At 43.2% G+C, this 21,884-nt stretch overlaps 1 protein-coding gene across 5 annotated transcripts in view; it reads left to right on the forward strand.

The window, feature by feature from the left end:
* CENPE (centromere protein E) overlaps positions 1–21,884 on the forward strand; it is a 2,471,681-nt gene that overhangs the window by 1,992,847 nt on the left and 456,950 nt on the right. For all 5 annotated transcript variants that reach the window (XM_069630970.1, XM_069630968.1, XM_069630972.1 and 2 more), the window contains one exon: positions 2,962–3,132. In XM_069630970.1, coding sequence (XP_069487071.1) covers positions 2,962–3,132 — 171 coding nt within the window. The remainder of the gene's footprint in view (positions 1–2,961; positions 3,133–21,884) is intronic.

Genomic DNA, 21,884 nt, shown 5'->3' on the forward strand with positions numbered 1-21,884 from the left:
GGATTTGCAGGTGAGCGGCCTCTGGTCTCCATCAGAAGCCAGGTGGCTCATCAACAGGCTGGAGTTGCGGGACATCAGGTTGTCCCTGAGGTCTTTTGCCTGTCTCTCAGAAGGAAGCATGTCCTGTGCTGACGGACAACACAGTGGCCATGCACTACCTCAACAAGCGGGGTAGTGTGCACGCCCACCCCCTCTGCACAAAGGCAATTCAGCTGTGGTTCTGGTTATGACAGAACCAAATCTTGGTCTCGGCAGCTCATCTGGCGGGGCAGAGAACAACTTGGCGGATGCTCTGAGCAAGCAGAGCACGGTCTCACACGAGTGGAACATGTGCCAGGAAGTCCTAGAGGAGGTCTTAGTCTCTAGGGTACCCCAGCAGTGGATCAGTTCACCACAGAGTCCAACAGGAAGTGCAAACAGTTTTGCTCGTGGGACTTACCAGCGAACAGCGCACTGGGGGAGACATGTTTCTGGTGGATTGGATCTTCCTGCTCCACTACGCCTTCCCCCCGATTTTCATCATTCCTTGGGTTCTCAGGAGGTTGAAGAGATTTTGAGTGACCATGATCTTGATTGCCCTGTTTTGGCCGAGGATAATATGGTACTCTGATCTCCTGGATCTGGCATCTGTCCCCCTCACTGGTTGCATCGGCGCCCGGATTTCCTAACCCAGTCGGAGAGTCGAGTGCTCCACCCAACTCCGGATTCCCTCAACCTACATGATTCAGAGGAAGAGGTACAATAACTGTGACCTCTCAGAGGAGGTACTTGAGGTGTTGCTGGCTGCACGCAGACCTTCTACAAGGTCTCTGTATGCGTGCAGGTGTAGAAGATTTGAGGCGTGGTACAGGGAAGGCGAGACTGACCCTATCTCTTGCCCCATCACCACATTGATGGAGTTCCTTCTGTCACTGGCCTCTAAAGGCCTTCAGGTTGCTACAGCTAAAGGGTATTTTGGTGCCCTGTCTGTGTTCAAGAGGTCCCCAGACCAAGGTTCTTTCTTTACTATCCCAGTCATGGCCCAATTCCTGAAGGGCCTTCTGAACAAGTTTCCGCCAACCCGGTTTATTGTCCCAGATTGGGATCGTAATCTGGTTTTGGCCTTGATGGCAGCTCCGTTTGAGTCTATGCACTCATGTTTTTTGCGGCTTTTATCCCTTAAGACAGCCTTCTTAGTCGCGATCACATCTGCCAGAAGGGTTAACGAGCTGCAGGCCTTGTGCTGCAAACCCCCTTTTTTGAAGCATATCCGAGTGTTACCAATCGGCAGGCAGGCAGCGAGCTTTCAGCGGGCATCAGGGCCCACTCAACCAGCGGGGTTTCAACCTGTACAGCCCTCCAAAGAGGAGTTCCTGTTGGGGATATATGCTGAGCAGCCACTTGGTCGTTCTTGCATACATTCACCGAGCACTATGCTTTGGATGTTGCCCAGGGAGCTGATGCACGGTTTGGTTAGGCAGTTCTTCAGAATCTCCTTGTTTAAAACGTCTGCCCTCCTCCATTAATCTAGCTGCCTGGGGAGTCTATCATGATGAGGAATCTGCGGGAGAAAAGCAATCCATTCAAGGAGAAATTACTCACCATAATGATCTTTCTATGGATTCTTCTCCCGCAGATTCTTAATCGACCCTCCCATCCATCCGAGCTCACAAAGTTCTGTGGCTTGTCGATTCTGTCTAAACGAGAAGACATCTGGTGATAACTCCGGAATGACGGTTTGTTTCATTTCAACAACAAAAAAGAACGTGTTTTCACTCATTGTTATGTCGGGTCACCCTGTTGGGATGTATCATTGTTAAAAAAAAAATTAGCCTCCTTGTGTGGTTTTTCCTTCTGCAGCGTTCAAGCGTGGGTGGAATAAAACGGAGGAACTGAAGCATGGGGCGTACTGACGTGCTATATATGCAACGCCTGATGTCCCTTCCGGAGCCGACGAACAATAGCCAGGCAAGACGGATCGACAGCCGAGTCCAGGTCCACTTCGCCCCATGTTGAAAAGTCTCTGAACAGCAGAGCTGGATGATGGATATCTATAATGATGAGGAATTTGCAGGAGAATAATCCATAGAAAGATCATTTCGGTGAGTAATTTCTCATTCTCTAAACACTATGGATTTGCCCTGTCCAGAAATGACTGCGTCGGCAGGGTAATGTTACAAATTATTTTATTGCAAGCTTCCAGCCCTCTCCTATTGTTACTGCTGTGAGAGTCTATCAAGATGAGCAATATGTGGGAAAATGCAATCCATAAATGGTGAAATTACTTACCAGTAATTTACTTGCTATGGATGCTTCTGCCACAGATTCCTCATCGCCGTCCCTCCCTAGCACGCTAATGTAGTTTATTAGCTTTCTCTTATCTTCTTGTGGGTGGTTGGTAGGGGAATAATTGCCATTTTTGCACGCAAGTATTGATGCCAATGTTTCTCACAAAAAAGGAAACTCGTATGTTTTCTTTTTTCTGTGTCTTGGAAATTATTTCCTCCGCTGCTGGGTATTGGGCAAAATGGATGCTTTATGCACAATCTCTATCCGGAGTTGAAGAATGGCACGGTCAAAGTTAGAAAGAGTCATGCCTCACTACATCCCCTGCCAAATGTTTGCAAGCAACTGATGCTGAGGAGATGATACATCACATTGAGGAATCTGTGGTAGAAGAAGCCATAGAACAAACATTATTTGTAAGAAATTTCTCAGTTTCTAGCGTGTTTTGATACAATATAATGGTAGTTTGGATAGCTGGCCTTTGCTTCCTGCTTACATCACATGATTTTCATCCACACTGTGTGTGCATGTGGATGTTACTCTAGTAATAATGAAAAATCAAAGTGATGTATAATTAACATCAGTTGCTATCAAGTGTAGTAAGAATTAAATAATATAGTGTTGCTGAGCTATGTGATTGAGCTCACTTTTTTGGTTATATGAAATTGTTAATGCCAACGTTGTCTTGATTTGTAGGAGCTGAGGGAAGAAATAAAACGAAACAAAGAATTGTCTGAGCAGGTGGCTCTAATGGAGGAAGACATTTCAGTTTTGCGGTCCAAGCAAAAAGTATCTGCTTCATCTAAAATTGAAAGTGAAATCGACAAACAGATTGGTATTTTAGAGGAAAAAAATATGCAATTCAAGGTATGTATTAAGCAACGATAAAGAAAAAGGTTTTCTGCTCAGGTGTTCAATGTGAGAGAAAAGCATGCTGCCACAAAAGGAAGCTTTAGGGAAATGAAATCAAGAACAGTGTTTACTTATTATTTTCATGTTCTGGCAAATTACTTTGATATTTTGTGAATAACATTACAATTTTGTAATTGTTTCAGAAGGTACAGGAAAGTATTATTCGATGATTCGTTTTCACGCAGTATATCACTTCTTTCTTTTCAAGTAGTGCAGTTGCAAGAGCAGGCAGATATTGTTAAATGCTCCTAAATGATTTTTAAGATTTGCACATTAGCTCTTTTTGAAAGTTCTATAACTTATCTTGGCTCATTTCACACTTCTGACATCTAGATACCTCACATACATACATTTGTAATTGCTTTTCACTTATGGTGCAAGTGGTTGAGTATATTATACTCTTGGCTATGCGATAGTTTGGTCTCCAATCTGAATGCTGGACTGCCTGGTGGTGATGGAACAATTCTCAGAGTGTGGGTGCTGGCCAGTGCCACCATACCAGATTTGTAGGGGCTGTGAAAAATCCTGATACCACTGAAACTAGCAAGGATCTCAAATGATGCAGTGACTTCAGTGGAAACATAGGTGAAAGTGAGCCCCATCTAAGACTTTTCTGAAAGTTGTTAATTTGAAAGTAGGTTTTCCCAAACACATGGATGAAGTGTGACATGGTAGGATAGTCTAGGATTTTAAAAAGCATATTCTAATGGATTGTGTCATCCTTCAGATGCCTCATGTCGGATATATTCTCCAAGCTTCAGCTGATCTTGGTAATCTTTTTGTCCGCAGAGCACGCTGTGCGTTGTTGTGGTCCCTCGACACTATTTCCTTGTGTGTGTGTGTGTGTGTGTTGGCCACTCTAAATTTGTTTGCAAAGTTCGGTGATGTTTGGCCCAGGGGGGGGAACTTATAGGGGAGGGGGTCCAAAATGCCTTTTTTTCCCCATAGACTGAATGGGGGGAAAAGTGTGCGCACGGCTACAGGTCAAACCGCTGGACAGATTTTCACGAAACTTGCGGCAGGTGTAGGAGCTTGGTCCAGAAAGCGTGCTTTTGTAAATTTGGTGACAATCCGTGCAGTATTATAAAATGACCAAAAAGTATGTCTAAAAAGATTAGTGATATCTATGTCCGCTCCGCGGACACACCCCACTGTTCGCTCCGCGGACAAGATAACGATTGGCTAATGGGCTCGCGTCATGGCCGCGGACACGCAATGTCTCTGCCGATTGGCTGCTGCAAGACATGTTCTGCGTCAGTTTGTTTGGCTGCGCCCAATAACTTGGTTCCGCCGATAGCGGAGCAACAACCAGCGTACACCTGCTATATTTATAAAACTCTTTTGCTGTGTCACAGAGCGTTGGGACAGGTTCAGACAGTAAGACACGGTTGATCAATGCATTTGTTCTGGGGGTCGGTCTTCACGATGCATTTTCTATGGCCACCTTGTACGCACAGAAAATGGGGGGTGTAATAACGGTAGCATTTCAGTCCATGCAGTGTACAGGAAACTTGTTACTGTTGTAAAGAGACGCGTAGTGGTAGCAAACATTGAAATTGACAACATGCCATAATTGCAATACTTTTTCCTATGGTTATTATTATATTCATAAGTACGCCGTCATGGGTGTGGCATGCTACAGTGGTTGTGGCCAGGGCCTAGAGTCTTGGGTGCATGGCCGTCAGCCGAAGGCCTTACTTCGAAGACTGTAAGCCCTGGCCACAACCACGGCAGCATGTCACACCCATGGATACACCCATAGTATTGCGTATCGATTGCTAAGTTGTGGGGAGTGTGTGCATTCTTGGGTGCATGGGCAAAGACCATGCACCAAACAACAAAGTTGTAAGTACTGGACGTGCAAGCCACTGCACACCCATCCCATGTAATATCTATGGACATACAGCTAGGAGTGAAGGCTCTGGACAGAAGCAGTGAAGGATACCACACATTATAGAAAAACCCCCACTACCGCACATCACTGAGGTGGTTATGGGGAGACCCTGCACTCTTGGGTGCATGACCGAAGGCCATGCACCCAATAACAAAGTTAGAACCTCTTCATGATCTATTTTCTATGGCCACCTTGTACGCACAGAATATGAGGGGTCCAATAAGGGCAGTATTTCAGTCCGTGCAGTACACAGGCAACTTGTAACTGTTGTAAGGACATGCGTGATGTTAGGGAACATTGAAATTTCCAACATGCCGTAATTGCATTACTTTTTCCTATGGGTATTGTATTCATTAGTACGCCGCCATGGGTGTCCCATGCTACGGTGGTTGTGGCCAGGGCCTAGAGTCTTGGATGCATGGCTGTTGGCTGAAGGCCTTACTTCCAAAACTCTAGGCCCTGGCCCCACACACTGCAGCATGTCACACCCATGGATACACCCATAGTAATGCGTATCGATTGTCTGGTTGTGGGGAGTGTGTGCAGTCTTGAGTGCATGGCCTAAGGCCATGCACCCAACAACAAAGCTATAACCTCTTCACTTACAAGCCCCCATGGGTTTCATCTAGTGCGGTGGTTTTGGCCAAGATGTGTACTTTTGGGTGCGTGGTTGCAGGCTGTATGCCATACACCCAAGCATGCACCCAAAAGGAAACTTGTAAGCACTGCAGTTATAAGCCACTTCACAACCATATATTGAAATGTATGAATATACACCTAAGGTTTTAGGCCCTGCCCACAAACAGTGAAGCATTTCAGAGCTACAGAGACACCCCTAGTATTCAACATCAAGCTGGTGGCTGTGGGGAGGGTCTGCAGTCATGAGTGCATGGCCGCAGCTATGCACCAAACAGAACAGTTGTATGTAGTGTACTTACAAGGCATAATGGGTGTGATATGGTGTGGTAGTGCATCACTCAGGCGGCTGTTGGGAGGGGCTGCAATCATGGGTATATGGCCAAAGGCCATTTCCCCCAAAAGCACATTTGTATGTAGTGTACTTACATGCCGCAATGGATGTCATATGGTGTGGTAGTAGTGGCCAGGATGCACAGTATTTGAACAAAGTAATAAGAACTGCAGTTGTAAGCAACTGTGCATTTGACATACTGTACACCCATACATTGATAATTCTATGGCCTCAAACTCACTTCTGTAGCCTGTGGCTAGAAACTACTGCAACATATCACAGCTATTGGTACACTTGTACTATGCAACATCATTAAGATGGTTGTGGGGAGGGCGTAGCATTTTGGGAGCATGGCCACAGGCCATGCTCCCAAAACCAACTTTGTATATAGTGAAATGAGAAGGCACAATGGTTCCGAAATGCTGTGATGTTTCTGGCCAGGACCCAGAGTCTTGACTGCATGCCCAAAGCCATGCACCCAAGACTGAAGTCATAAGCAGTGGAGTTATAAGTGAATATGGGAGTGGTGTAATGCGCTAGTTGTGTGCACGCCCTAATGTCTTGGCTGCATGGCTTCAGAAGATGGCCCCAACCGTGCATTTATAAGTAGCGAATTTACAAGGACCATGGTTTCGATAGGCAGCAATGGTTGTGGCTAGGAAGTATACTCTTTGTACTTGGTCGTAAGGCGTAGGTCGTAGGTTAGACACTGAAGAAGCAGGGGCCAGCCTCCAGCCACTGCAGCATACTACTACCATAGATTAGACATGTACATTCGCATGTGTAGAAAATGACTGCCAATATACTTACGCCTTACTTGGTTCAGAATCCACATATATTTTTGAAATGTTTTTCGTACTTCGCAGAAGTATCACTTTTTTAATTTCTGTGATAAAAGAAAAAGGTACGTTAGTCTTTGCATTTAATGAAAACTTACCACATTGCATAATAGACAGTTTACCCTTTTTTTTACCCTCATATTTAGTTTACAAGCCAGTGTACTGTGCATTGTGCTCAGTTTCTGTGTTTGCTTTTCTAATCCTTGGGTCTGGGGAAAAAAATCCTTATCGGATTAAATAAAAACTTCTTTTGCTATGGTACTAATTACTTCCTTGTTTGCTTTGAGTGTTTCCTTCATCTTTCTGATTACTGTTATGTTTGTTGCCTTACTGGCGATTTTTAACAACAGTTACATACTTGTGGGCGTATTGTAACTGTGCATTGATTCCTACAGATCTGTGATATTCATTTATTTGTGTCGTTGTTATATACTGTTTCCTTCATCTTTCTGATTAATGTTATGTTTTTTGCCTTCCTTCTGATTTTTAACAACAGTTAGATACCTGTAGGCGGATTCTAACTGTGCATTTGTTCCTACAAATCTGTGGTATTCATTTATTTGTGTCATTGTTATATCCTCTTGGGCAGTTAGATACCTATTGGTGTATTCTAACTGTTTGTAGTCTTTCACATAATTTTTTGGCAATCTTGAAGTACACATTTATTAAATTTTGGCTTTAAGAAGATTAAATACGCATTTGTAAGATTAGCTGGCAATCTTTGCTTTAGAGTAATGGTGCTATCATTACATTCGAACCATCCACATTTCTTTTTAATGTTATGGAGTGTCGTGACCTGCATTGATTGTATTTCCTGCATGGTAGATTATACCTATTGTTGTAAAGGTTTTCTTTCCAAGTAAAACTTGACCGTGTGAATCCAGTCAGTTTGTAATTGTTTTTGGTACCATCTGCATTATAACGTAGAAGCATAAGTATTATGTAGGCACTATGTGATTGTATCAGTAAGGTGGAGCGATTGTCTGAATTGCAAATAGTACATAATCTGCCATGGTTGAAATGGAAGGCTTTCACAATTTGGTATGGAAACATACACAAATCGCTCATTTGGGATTTCTTCCTGTATCACATTGCTACAGAGAGTGCATGTATGTTTCCACATGTACGAAATATGGAAGATTCCATTTACAGGTATGCTTTTTTTTTCCAATACTAATAGTAAGTACAAATTGAAATTCTTGTGGATCTTCTTGTGGGTTCAGAGTGAATCTCACCATTCCAGCACAGTCGTCCAATTCTTGCCGTATTCTATGAACACTGTATGTGTTTGTCAGGATTGCTTGTTGCATTTCTATGAAGCACTAACATTTGTAAACACAATTGGTCTGTACTGTGCAACTAAATATTGCTAACAATTGGTGGCAATTGAAATAGAATATTCATTGCTACATTTCCACTGCAACTTAGCCCACTTTCATTTGCAAATTTGAATGGACCAGCTAGTTCTGTTTGAGTGCATTTTTTGGAATTTATGTTCCTCCTTTGCTGACGGCCCTGCTTTACATTAATCCCCTAATAGGTTCTTCTTTGTTTGTGGTAATTGCTGAAACTTTAGCTTCTTTTCTTTTCTTTGAGGAATTTGCTGTTGGATTCTGTTGCATTTCTGTTTCATTTAGTTTTCTTTTACTACGGTTTACTTAATCTGGAACAGGATATTGTTTCAGATGAGGGGTGTACACTGAACGCAAGCTAATGTATTATAGAATGCAAGGAATATCAGCTTTCACTTTACTTGCATCAAAGTTCATTAGCAATAGACTGTCAAGTGTACGTAAGCGTGATAATGCTACGTAACTCATGCCTTCTTTAAAGACTGTTTCCTATATCTATCAATGCTTTGTCTAGGGTAAGACCTTGGGATTTATGAATGGTAACTGCATATGCAAGAGTTAGAGAAAATTGCTCTCTTCGTACATGCATGTCTTTGAAGAGAAGGAATCGAGCAATTGAACGCCCTATCCTTTTCACGTCTGAAACTTTATCAAAGCGAATGTTGACAAACTGAATGTGGCTGTCACGTGGGTATGATTGAAAGCCAACAACTGTACCTAGTGCTCCATTAACTAGCCCTTGCTCGACGTCAAGGTTCCCTTCTCCCTTTTCCTATCTCCTCCCCTTACTTTCTTCTATGCACTTACTCTATCAGAATTGTCACTGGACCTAATATGATAGCAACTTCGTCTGTTTCCTCCACCCTCCTATTACTGTTTTTTTCCCTCCCCACCACCCTTCCAGCACTATCTGAAATGTCGTCAGGCCTAGTATGATAGTCGCTTGTTTTGTTCCTCCCCTCCCTTTCTGCACCCCTCTCCCTCACCTTTTGTTTTTCTCCGGCTCTACCAGAAATGTCGTCAGGCCTAGTACGGTAGTCGCCTGTCTTTTTCCATTTCCTTCCCACTCTCCCCCTCCCTTCCTTATCTATGTATTGGGTCTTGCACTATCTGAAATGTCGTCAGGCTAAGTACGATCGTTAATTTCACATCCTTACTGTTCATGGCCTGTAAGAATGTGGTTGTGTTTTCCCTTGTTCCCTCCATTGCCTTGAAGCGCTTTGAAACACATTGTGTATAGGCGCTATATAAATAAACTATCATATCATATCAAGGTTATGTTTAAGCATTACTCTACAATTTAAGCATCATTTTAATATTTGTTCCAACCCAGCTGTTTCGGAGATTGAATTTTCTAAACTATTTAGTCTTGTTGTGGCTTGATCCCACATGGGTACTGTCATACTGTGTACGTCTAGTTTGTTTGTGGCGCTAATTTCCATTATTGGTTGCATTTCTTTACTTAACTTTGTTTCATTGAATTTGAAACAGCTTGCAAAAGTTGGCATTAAGGCCATACAATTGACATTTTTGTGCCCTATTTGTTCCATAACATCAGTTGCACATGCATTATCGCCATAAAGTGCATGAATGTGCCGGTTTTTCAATACAACTTGTGCTTCTTGAGATAGTACACCAACTCTAATACTTTTTAAGATGTTGGCATACGTGAGATCTGCAGATTGCCGCATGTTCTCAGTTAATTCTCTGTATTGGAAATGTTGTCAAAGGTTGGCATTACCTACGCTACCAACAGTTCTCCGGCAGAGTTTGTGGCCTAAGGTTTTAAAAATAGGCTCACCTTTCACTGGTGTCAATTGTAGAAGATCTCCAAAAACTATAATGTGTTTCCCTGCAAAGACTTCTTCGTTGTTACTTTTAAGTACTTATTGTAATCTGAGGTGAATCAAAGCCAACATTAGGTTGGAGACCAAGCTCACTTCATGTATTAGTAGCATTTTCATTTGTTTTAATACTCTGCGTAATTCCATTGCAGCTTCTGCAGGAATTTTGCAATAGTCTAATGCATTTTGATGCTCTACTGGAAGCAGTAGTAATCGGTGTAAAGTGACACCGCCTATGTTGTAGGCAGCTAAACCTGTGGGGGCCGTTACAACAGCTGACAGTCTGTTGTTTGTCAATTGTTGAAGGAACTTGCTGATGATTTTGATTAAGAATGTTTTCCCTGATCCAGCTTCACCACTCACGTACAGCAGTATAGGTTTTTAATTTTGGCAGGTACATTCTTTATTTTCGTGTTGTACACCATGAACAATTTGTTTTGTTACGTCTTCAAAAATGGTGCGCTGATCTTTAAGTTTTCCTTGTTGTACATTTAAGCCTTCTGTATCTTCTTGATACTGATACATGGTGTTTTCTACTTCTGCCATAGCTACTTCAGCCTCATTTGCTATTAGTGGTTGTCCTAGTGGTTCTTGACTTCCTGTTACAGAAGGTTGACTACTGTCGGAAGAGTCCTTGTCTAGTTGGGCCTGAAGTTCTTCCTGTTGCTGCTCATTGTGTAACATTGTTTTGTACTGCGTAAAGTTCACATCAGTGATAGCTCTTTCATTTGCTTTGAAAGAATCTTCATAGCAGTCATAGTTTTCTAATATGTCTTCCTCTTTTCTCCATGGTTTGAAAAGTTATAACAGAGACATGTAATATAGTTCTTTCTGTTGAGGAGTTTTTAATGACAATTTTACATGATTAATTAAGCCTCGTTTGGTAAGTTTCACTAAGCTCCCCTCACAATCGGTAACTCTATATCTAAGTTTGCTTTCATCAGGTTTTACATTATTTTTGTATGCAAAATTTTGAGCTATGTGGTATAGACACATGCGTTCCAAAGTGCTACTTCTGTTAGGATAGTATGTGTCCAGTAAATTGTTTTTTAGAATGTCTTGGCTGTTGGGATTATTTCTGGCAATTGTTTCTATGTCCTCATATGATTCAGCACTCTTTTTCTAGATTTTGCAGGACCAAGACTTAGCCATACTATGTTGTCTGATTTACCATACAAAGCAGTACCGGTTAAACGATCTGCTGCTTCATAGGCGCCACATTCTCTGAGAGAGCATTTTTATGCCTAGGCTGCACAATTTCTATGATAATGTTTTGTCTGATGCTAGGTCATCCCAGAGGTCTTGAAGCTGTTTTTTCTGCTTTTGTTAAGTAGGCCCTAACATATCGTGCAACAGCAGTTGATTTGTCTGCAAAGTACTGCACATCTATGTTCGCATTCCATAAGAGAGCAATGATTGCATTGTAATCATTGATATATTTTGATTCTTCCCTTCTTTTTATGTAATACGTGTTCTTTGGTGATTTACCTTTAACACTATGTCGAACTGAAGACCTCATGTTGTTTACTTCACCTGTTTCTGTAACTGGTCTAGGGAAACCAAAGCGGCATTTGGTGTAGTATTTACCTTTGTTTTTGTATTTGCTGCGACAATATTTGCCACATTTGTGTCTATGAAATTGTAAAATATGCCCATGCAGCTCACTATGTGTCTGTTGTGAAGGGATTTTACAAGTGACATATTTTTGGATAAACTGCAAAACAGTGCTATCGCTGTCGTGACCAAATTTCGGTGCATCTTTGATCCATAACAGCATGTTAATATGTGGTGCTCCTCTCGCTTGATTTTCTTTTCTCCAAAAGAAGTGTTGCACTTCTCCAAAGGAGGAACATTTTTATTGCAAATAAAGTGTAGCATGGCAATGAAACGATGATGGAAATATCTTGACACATTATCTGGATCTAGAGAGCAAAGTTCTCCAGGTGTTAATATATCTCTGTTGTTTTTGTTGCTGTTTGCTATGCGTAGGAACTCATGTAAATCTTCCCATGCATATTCTGCACAACTTAGCGTAACAAACCAAGTCGGTGGTCCAAGGTTTCTGATCATACAAAGCACGTCTCTGTGCCGTCAGAACCAGTATTCCTTTGTACCACGCAGGTTTGCAAACAAATGTGTTATACTTGCTTGTAAAACCTCATCTTTGTCCTTTACTTTTTGTATTAACTGCGTAGCTGACATATTTTGAAAGTGAGTTCCAGATTTCAAAATGTGTGCAACTCCGTAACATAGTGTTGCTAATTCACTTTCATAGAGTAGGTGGAATATGTATTCCACATTTTGTCTGAATCTGGGATCTTGCGAATACATTTGTAAAGAGCGGTATTCTGATGCTCCAATCTGAGTGGGTCTATCATCGTACCTTCCACCTTTGCCAGTAGGAAATAGCAGTGGAAAAGCACATGCTTCTATACTTTTTTCCCATATGCTCATTGGTGACCCTTTGGTTTGTCGCATTTGGTAAGTTTCTAGTGCATCATCCATGCTTTAATTGGAATGCAATGGATGAATTGTGTAATGGTCCAAAAAGTGGATACTGTAGCAGGATCCAGAAGTTCGAATTGTCCAGTTTCTGATGGCTCTTCAATTATTTCAGTTGTTTCCCTTAAGCTTCCATCAATATTTATTTCCTTATAGTACTCGATTTTTTTTTTTAGATATTGCAATGCTTGTCTAACTTTATGTAAGTCCACCAGTTGTTGCCAAATTGTGTTGTCCTTTGTTGATACACATTTTCCAAGACTATTAAAGAATGCTCTATTGAACGTTGCACTCCTAGAGTGGGTACATTTTCCGTTAGATCTAATGGCAAATAAACTACTTTGCCACAAATGCCTTTCACCAATTCAGAGGAAGGTAATTTTGCTGTTTTTGGATGAAGGCGTATAATTGCTTGAAATGGGTGAACTGTTTGAATTATTATGCTCTCATACAAATTGAGCTTTTGCAGCATTTTTGGTAGTGGGAACAATTCCAAATTATTTGTAATAGCACGTGAAGGAGTGTGGTTGTTGTCTAATTTTGTAGTACAGTAACTGCAACATATTAGGCGTTCAGTTCATATTTGTTTTCTGCTAAAAGGCAGAGAGCTAATTCAAACCATTTAGAGTCTTCATTGTCTTCTATTTTGTATGCTATGTCTACATTTTTTGTGTTCCTTTTGTAAAAGGTTCTGCGGCAATCCACAAACACACATGGTTTGGTACCTCAGCCGATGACCTTTTAAATGTTACTATTTCATTTCTGTATGTGTGTAATAGAAGGTTGCTATGTGCTGAATTGTTGCTACTATGTTCTAAAACTATTGCATTTTGTAAGTGGCTTTCGCTTCCAAAATACTTTATCTGAATGCGGTCAATTTCTTCTTGTAAGTATTTGGGTGTACCATGCAGAAGAGTGTTATTTAAATTGCCTAATTCTGAAGCTGGAGTTTTTGCATAGTATATTATATACACTAGATTTCTTACACTTGAATGAAGTATTGATATCCTTTTGATATCATGGAAGGTGCATTTGCAAATCGGCCCAGAAATGCAGGCTAATGAATGTCCTTGTAGTCCTGTGTATTTGCGCACTGGACACACATCCATATTTTGCAGCACTTTCATTTTACTTTTGTCTTTACCTTTTACATTCTGATTGAGGAACTGACGTAAAGATTTGAAAGCTTTGTTTGGAATGGCACACATTGATGTGCATGGCCATTTGTATAGTCGACGGTGTAGTTCTGCTGAATCGAGAGGTAATTCTGGTAATTCTGAGTTTACAGAGGATACTTTTGTAAGCAGTGTTTCTTGTTCCATGACGGTAGTATTGATTTTCTCATACCCTCGTCCACTGCTATGGATGGCAATTGTTTGTTTGATTTTGTTTGTATGCTTCGTCATTAAAATATGGTTCTGTGGTTGTTCTGTGACTCCATTCACCACCACAAAAATGTAAAGAATTATTATTTTGTTCACGTTCTATTTATTGCTGAGTTTCTTTTGTAGTTTGGTACTTAGTTTTGTTAGTGCTTTCATCCTATTTAACACTAATATAAACAACTTCCTTTTCAGAAGGATTGCACTATCAACGAGAGCTTGCAAGATTAACTTTCTATGGTAGGTTTTAAGGGGTGAGGATGATTTCGTTCCTCTTCTTAGTAGATTCTGAAGGACTCCGTGACGAAATATTTTTGATAAATACTTTTTTTGCTATGGGTTCTTGCTACACTATCAGGATTAGTAGGAGCATTGTTAGATGTACTGGTAGCCAATTTTTTGCCAACATTTTTGGGTTTTGTGACACATTTTGATGGAGGACGTAAAGTTTCGGTAGTTGAACCTTCTTTTGTTTTGCTAACCGACTGCATTAGCTGGTTTCTTCCAACATTCTCTACAAACTCTACAACAGATGGATGCTTAGATTGTGCACTTTTTATTTGCTCTACTTCTGCGTTCCTTTCTACGGAGGTGCTTTTTGGTAGGCATTCTGTCTGTTGAAAAAAAGAAGGCATACTTTGGTCTGTTGTATAATGTATGTGTGCTACGTGCATGCGTCTGATGGGGAAGCTCTTTGTTATGGTGTGTGAATGTGTATTGGACTCTTGCAATGATTTGGTAAGGTTATTTTACTGTTTGTATACTAGTACAATGTGCTTCAGATGAGACTACAAAGTGGGCTAGTGGTGACGAGAAGCATTATTAATAAACAAAATGCCATAAACTTGCAACAGCAACTACTTTTCTAAATCTAACCTTCTAAGGATTACGTACGTTATTTGAGTTCCAAACACACAGGGATTTGTGAGCCATTCTGCCTGTTATTCATTGTTCAATAAATGGATATTTGTAGGTAGAATGGTTCAGAAATCAATGTTTGCTTTGGTGCCCAAATTAAACAAATAACCCATGCAGCCTCTTTGAGAAATAGTTACAATATAAAGGTAGTACTGTACTTACTTTATTTTACAAAATGACCAGGTTTCTTCAGATATGTCGTCTGCAGTGTAGATGCTGTTGATTCTCAGGAGAGTAGTCTTCACTGCGATTCAAAAAAACAAAATTGATTACTTTGTGTGTTTACAGCACTGCTGATACTGCACACATTAATTGTGCATCGTTCGTCAGAGCATTCTCCTTTCATATTTGAACCCAGTGCATGTGCGCATTTCACTTCACTCTGTGCAGGCTTTGCATGGTATTTGCAATATGTTACTTGCAAGTTCTTCAAAATTGCTAACATTTTGAAGGTTATGAAAATGCCTTGTTTTTTTACAAGTGTACTATCAATAGGCGAGAGGTTTGTAAGCGATAGGGCACAGTAGTAGATGGGGGGGGGGGAATGTCTACTTGCAATTTAAAAACACAATGCCGAAAAATCGGGAGACCCTCAGTGGGAGATGTTACCACAGCAATCGGGAGCGCTTACTTTTGTCATACGATTACAATGTAAGATTGTAAGTAGCATTAATGTAGGCCGTACACAGTATACAACTCCGACATTTTCTAATACAAAATCGAGTTTTGCTCTAAATAGGCATCCTTGCAACGTTTGTATAGGTTATGCGGAAAACATTAAGAAGTTGTGCGGTTTGTCAATGATAAATCGGACATCTTGCAATTAAAAGGGGGAGCGTTGGTATGCATTGCCTATGCACATTTAGCAGCATTAATTTGTTTTACATTAAATCATAAAGGGTGCACATGTTCTCTGATTGAAATATAAATACCTGTACTCTATAATCATGCATGTGCGCATGCATGGAGCTGTACGTAGAAATTCGCAACACTTGAAGTAGGTGCTTTACAATTATATGCGACTTCCATTCAGAATTATCGACAGTACTTTTGAAGTGCACAATGTTGATAACAGAGTTACATTTAGCGATTTTCAATGTGATTGGTGGATGGTTGTGTGAATGCTTAGTTGTGTCCAATGAGGGACTCGATTTGCTACCGCTGTAGAAAGGGTGAAAGCACTGGGTAAGAGTTGTGTGCCGCACGTAGGCAACGCTTGTCCGCGGGTAGGGCGTGTCACATATGGGTTTCTACAGCAAATCCTGCATGGAAAGGGGACTGTAGGCATCAGCCAATCAGATGTTCACATTACTCTTTTGTGTCCAAAGACGGTGTGTACACTGAAGATGGCAAAGGTGGAGAGGATCACGGTTTTGGTGCTTGGAGACATTTTTGTCCATGGTTTACAACATTATGCAGAGAGTAGGCAGGTGGCACACCATTTCGATGTGAGAGGAGTGGAGGTGGTGTGGAACTCTGAGACTGATGCCAATGTTGCGGCAATTCTGCAAGTTTGCCGACACATACATACAATGACCACCTCCTCATGTGGTCATTTTGCATTACGGTGCTTGCCATTTGGGCTACGTGACTGCACGTACTTTGTTGGCAGATTTGGGACAGTTGGTTGACGCACTCATGACCATCTTTCCAACTGCGAAAGTCATTTTTTCTGGTTTACTCCATAGAGTACAATGGGACAACAATTATTTTTTCTGTCCAGATGAAAGAATTGGGAGGTTGATCATTATTTGCGGCATGCGTGCGTTTGTTACGCGCTGGTATGCAGCCACGAAAACATTGTTCCAAGTAATGCAGATTACTTTGAAGCAGATAGTGTTGCGCTATCTTCTTTGGCAAATGAGATGTTCTTTTGGAACGTAAGGCTTGCTTTAGAGAATGTTCTGTAATGGTTGTAGGAGTAAAGTAAGGACAAAAAATACAAAAAAATAAACAAAATAACAGATGTCTGTAAGGTATCTGCCCAAAAATAAAAAAAACGGCTCTCTTCAGAGCCCACCTTAAAGGGGAATAATACTTTAATGTACCGTTGTCACGCTCTGATCCTATACATGTCCGCGGACATGGCGGTAGTTTGCAGCCAGCGCATATCACCAACAGGGATTCTGGGGTGGAGACGCATGCAAATGAAAATGAGCGGAGGTAGGGATTGGTCAATAAAGTTCAGTGGGTGTGTTCTGAACGTCGGGATTTACTAAGACCGTCTCCTCCCTGACAGGACACCACACAGCCATGGCTTTGTGTGCTCGCAAACAGATTATCTGGATTTTGGGAGGCTCATGGATACATTGGTTGAAGGTGCATGCAGAAAGCTGCAGTTTATCTGCAGATCTCGGATTTCCTCATGTGGAAGTGCACTGGCATGGCATGCGTGGCATCTCACTGTGTTGCTTTACTGACAGAGCGTCCTCCAGATATACTTATCATTCATTGCGGAGGAAACAGTTTAGGTCATGTCTCTGGAATTTCTTTGCAATTTGCAATGATGGAAGGACTTGTGAAGCTCATGGACATGTTTCCAAATTGTCAAATACTTTTTTCCCCTATTACACAAAGACAAATATGGCTGCGTTCTTCTGCTTTTGGTCCACAAATGGAGAAAGCGAGACGCAATGTGAATAAGGCTGTTTGTGCCTTTTTAAGAGATGTTGGCATGTCCTCATTCCACAATGAAAACATTTTGTTTCGCAGCTCTTTCATTTTTCGCAGAGATGGAATCCATCTCACATATGCTGCCAATCAAATTTTTCTACGCAATGTACAAAATGCATTGCGACCTATTTTGTATTCAAAATAACCTATGTGACAATCCGTTTTCTCCAATCCACAGTTTTTGACCCACACAACACACCACCGAAAGGCTCTTTTCAGAGCCGCCACTTACTCCCAGCGTACACTTCATTGTGTTTGCTCCTCTTGCACCCTCCTTTTTTTTTTCCCTACGACTGTCCGCGAAGTTTTCTGCAACTTTGCGGGGGTCTACAACGGTTACTTCATAGTTCTATTGTTAAACAGAGAAAGGCGGCTCTGAAAAGAGCCTTTTGTGTAATTTTTGTTGTTTTCTCGTTTATTGGTTCTCAGCACACGACACACTAGGAGAGGAGGCCAAAGGAGGGTAAGGAAGGGACAGCAGCCACAGGGATGAGAAAGGACAGGTGGACAGAGAAAGATATAGGGTGAGCTTCACTTAGGTAAGGAGCAGATCTTCTGGTGCTTCGTGACCATGGCCTCAAAAGCACTTCAAAAATTCTTCCCCCCTGCAGAGTACTACGTCACAATACATACACACTATTGTCACCTTTTGAAAGGTAAGGGTCAACAGTATTGCGAATGGCTTGTGAGGCAGCTGGAGGGAGGCGCTCCCCCACAGGAGTATCTCTTGTGGTGGGAGGATCGGACTCGGAGGATGCTGTGGAGGAACTCAATCGACTACGCTCTTCACATGGCACCGCCTTGCGAATGTCCGCAGTGTGGAACGAAGTGAGGTGTCGCTTCATGGTTGTCGTTCCAAAGCTGTACGCACCAGGTCTATCGCGACTCGGCACCACCTCGCACTGCTTACACCTCACCAGGTTCACACATGCTTTTGGGACGTTCCCATAAATGGAAAACAACCGCCACACCCATGACTCCCGGCGAGTGCTCCTAGTGCGGAGTTCCTCCACTTCATTCTCTTCCTCCTTCTTTTTTGCTCTCTACATCCTCACCCGTATATCTCTCTGCAGGCCCTTGGGGAGGTGGTGGTGGTGCCGGGTTTGGGGGTGGTGCAGAGGCTAATGAACCAACCGCAGCTATGGAAGCCATGCTGATTACTTTCCTTTTGGTCACTACAGCAGTAAAGGCAATACACCTCAATCTGCTATAGCTAGAAGGACAATGAAGATCCGCTCGGGGGTGTAGCCATTTATTGGGGTGGAGGGGTGTGCCTCGGGACCGTCTTCATCCCTGCAAAGCGGTATGAAAATTTGACACAAGTCCTCAGGTAAGCTATTGTCTGGGATATGTGAAATGATATTTTTACACTCTACAACATTTTGCCTTGTGTATACACATTCTTTTGTACTGCTGCGAAGCACACAACCTGCGCAAATTAGTCCACATGCTCAGCGTGGGTGCGGTCACATGATGACGTCCTGAACACATCCGCAACAGAAATGTTTGTCCGCTGGACAGCAAATGCAGAGTTACAAACGTGCGCATGCGCACAAATGTCCTACGGACAGTGTTCGGGTTCTCAAACTAATTCAAAGTGCGACACAAGTGAGACGGACAGTTAGGGACAGGCGCGATGTTCGCTATACTTACCGGTCTACTGCGCATGTGCATACATGATATGCTCACTGTACGGACAGGTCCAGTGTCCTTAGGACAACTCCATTTTGTTTGACTTCGAACTTGCCAGCCACCGTGCCTGTTCTATGGATGCCACCATTTTGGCTGCGGACGATACGGACAGGTATACTGTCCTTAACACACTCCCATTTTGCTCATTTACAACCATCCCGGACACCTGGTGTTTTCTATGAACATGTTTCATCTCGTTTGTAAGCGGCACGGCGAGGTATAATGTCCTAAGGACGCCCCTTTCTGTTTATGTGCGCACATCTTGAACAGATGTTGCGGTCAAACATCAACTCCATCTTACTTGACATTAGTAAAGGTAGGTGTACTGCCTTTACAGCACCCTCATTCCATTCCTTGCGGATAGGTCGAACAGGCGCGCTGTTCACGAACATTTTAAGTCTTTTAAAAAAAAAAAATCCACAAACCTCTATAACTACAACTACTATACAAAAACATTCCAAACACACACTTCAATCCAAAGAAATAGCGGGGGAAGCGGATACTGACACAAATATAGGGGAATTAGTATTCAACACGGGCTGGTTATGAGGAGAAGATTTCTGAGGGGAAGAAGGGATGGATATTTCGTCAAAACATCTATTTTTTTCTTGAAGGTTTGGGGATGGGTCGCTAGGGAATGGAGAAGCGGGGCAGGTACAGGTGAGACAATGGTAACGTACTTTTCCTCTCACACAGTCCTCCACAAACTCCCTTAAATTTTTAAAATTGTCATTCAGTACATCCATTTTCTGCTCAATCCTTTTCATCCTGTCTTCTTCTGTCTCGTTTGTTGGCCTTTCTTCTTTTCTTTCCTGGTCTGTACAAAAAAAATATACATATGTTAAATGCCTACAAAACATTAATCAGTATTTTGCCTACGCAGAGCAGTGTGTACCATACCATTATTGTTGCTGTCTTCAGACATTTCCTCATGCGGAAAATATTCTCCAGCCACTCCAAAGTACTAGCCATTTCGAGGGGATTGGGTCCTCCGACGTATTCCATATCTATGACAGTAATCACCACAGCTGTGCTGCTTCGGAAAATCTTTCTGCGTCCTGCGTCGATGATGTCGATACGCCGTCCTTGAGGACCTCCTCCGATGGCCGACGTCACCAGATGTTACAAGTAGGACGCACGTAGCCTCAGTTCTGTTTTTCCTGTGAACGTGTTTGCTTCGGAGATCTCGACGCACCTCGACTCTTTGGAGTTTCTGTTCTTTCGGTTCTTCGCACCTGTTAACTTTGTAAAGTATTATCGGGATGTCTTCCTCTTCTTCCACCCCGCGTCTGGGCTTCAAGAAGTGTGGGGACTGCGGGTCCAAGATGTCAGTGACGGACTCGCACGACGCCTGCCTCTGGTGCCTTGGGGAGGCCCAAGACACGGATGATTGTGCCGACTGCCAGCCGCTTACGTCCAAGGCCTTGCGGGAACGTTAGAATAAGCTGTCAATCAGTAAGGTGTCCAAGCCCCGGAAGGCGAGGTCCACTGGGCTTTCGACTGACGATTCGAGGGGCGACTCTCTGCATCGTAGTCATAAGTCTAGGGGGGGGTCTCAGTCCCAGAGTGGGTCCCGCCACTCCTTGGCCTCTTCGAGGCACTCCCGGGAGCGCCGTCATCGGTCGCCTTCCCTGTCCTCATCTCCGGACTCCGCCCATCGGCGGGTTTCTTATCCCACAAAGCGTTCCTCTCCGGAGGAATGGGCTTCCTTCGGGAAGAAAATGTTGGCGATTCTTGAATCACAGGACACCGGTCCGTCCGCGCCTCCGAGTGGGGTCGGCCGTGACCGTACTAGAGACACCGCTCGTACGCCTTCGGGCTCGGGTGGTCGGCACGATTCGCGGGAGAGGTCCCGCTCGGACAAGGGGAATCGTTCTAGTCATGCCCGTTCCAGGTCCCGGTCCTCGACGCGCTCGAGCCCGTGTGCACCTGTGAAGTTTGCGAAGAAGATGTCGACGCCGGTGGCGCCGAGGTCGTCGACGGACTCTCTTGAGGCTCCACCTTTGAGGAAGTCGTCAACGCTATCGGCGCCCAGGCTGTCGAAGGACACACTCGGGCTCTGCCCTCGAGGCCTGTGTCGAAGCCGTCGATGCTGTCAGCGCCGCGCTCGACGTTGACGCCGTTTCACTCAACGCCCTCAACGCCTTTCGAGGCTGTGGTGTCGGAGGTACCCCGTGGCACGGGGGAACCCCCTAATAGGCTCTGGCAAAGGCAAAACATGTCTTTCTCCCGTATTCTTTGCCCTCTTTCCAGCCTATGGAGTATGTTGCACAGGTGGAGGAGGGTTCTGAAGATGGGTTGATTCCGGACACGGTGCCGGATGAGATTCTTTCTGGTCATAGCCAGATTGAGGACATGCTGAGTCATCGTACTGTCGCCTTATGTCGAGGGTCACAGACTACTTGGGGTGGACGGCGCCCCCAGTTGATTTTGTGCAGGATCACCTTACGGATATCCTCGATCAAGGTCCACCCACTGACCCGGTACTGCCATTCCATATGGCTCTGCAAAGAAGGGTGGCAGCGGCTTGGACTGCTCCGGAGAGTCTCCTGGCAGTGGGCAAGTTTTTGCCACGAAAATACTGCCCAGCCAGTAGTGACCCCTGCTACTTGACCACGCACCCCACTCCGGAGAGTTTGGT

This window comes from Ambystoma mexicanum, chromosome 6q (genome assembly GCF_040938575.1).
Source record: "Ambystoma mexicanum isolate Mex_15411 chromosome 6q, UKY_AmexF1_1, whole genome shotgun sequence".
Classification (NCBI taxonomy): Eukaryota; Metazoa; Chordata; class Amphibia; order Caudata; family Ambystomatidae; genus Ambystoma; species Ambystoma mexicanum.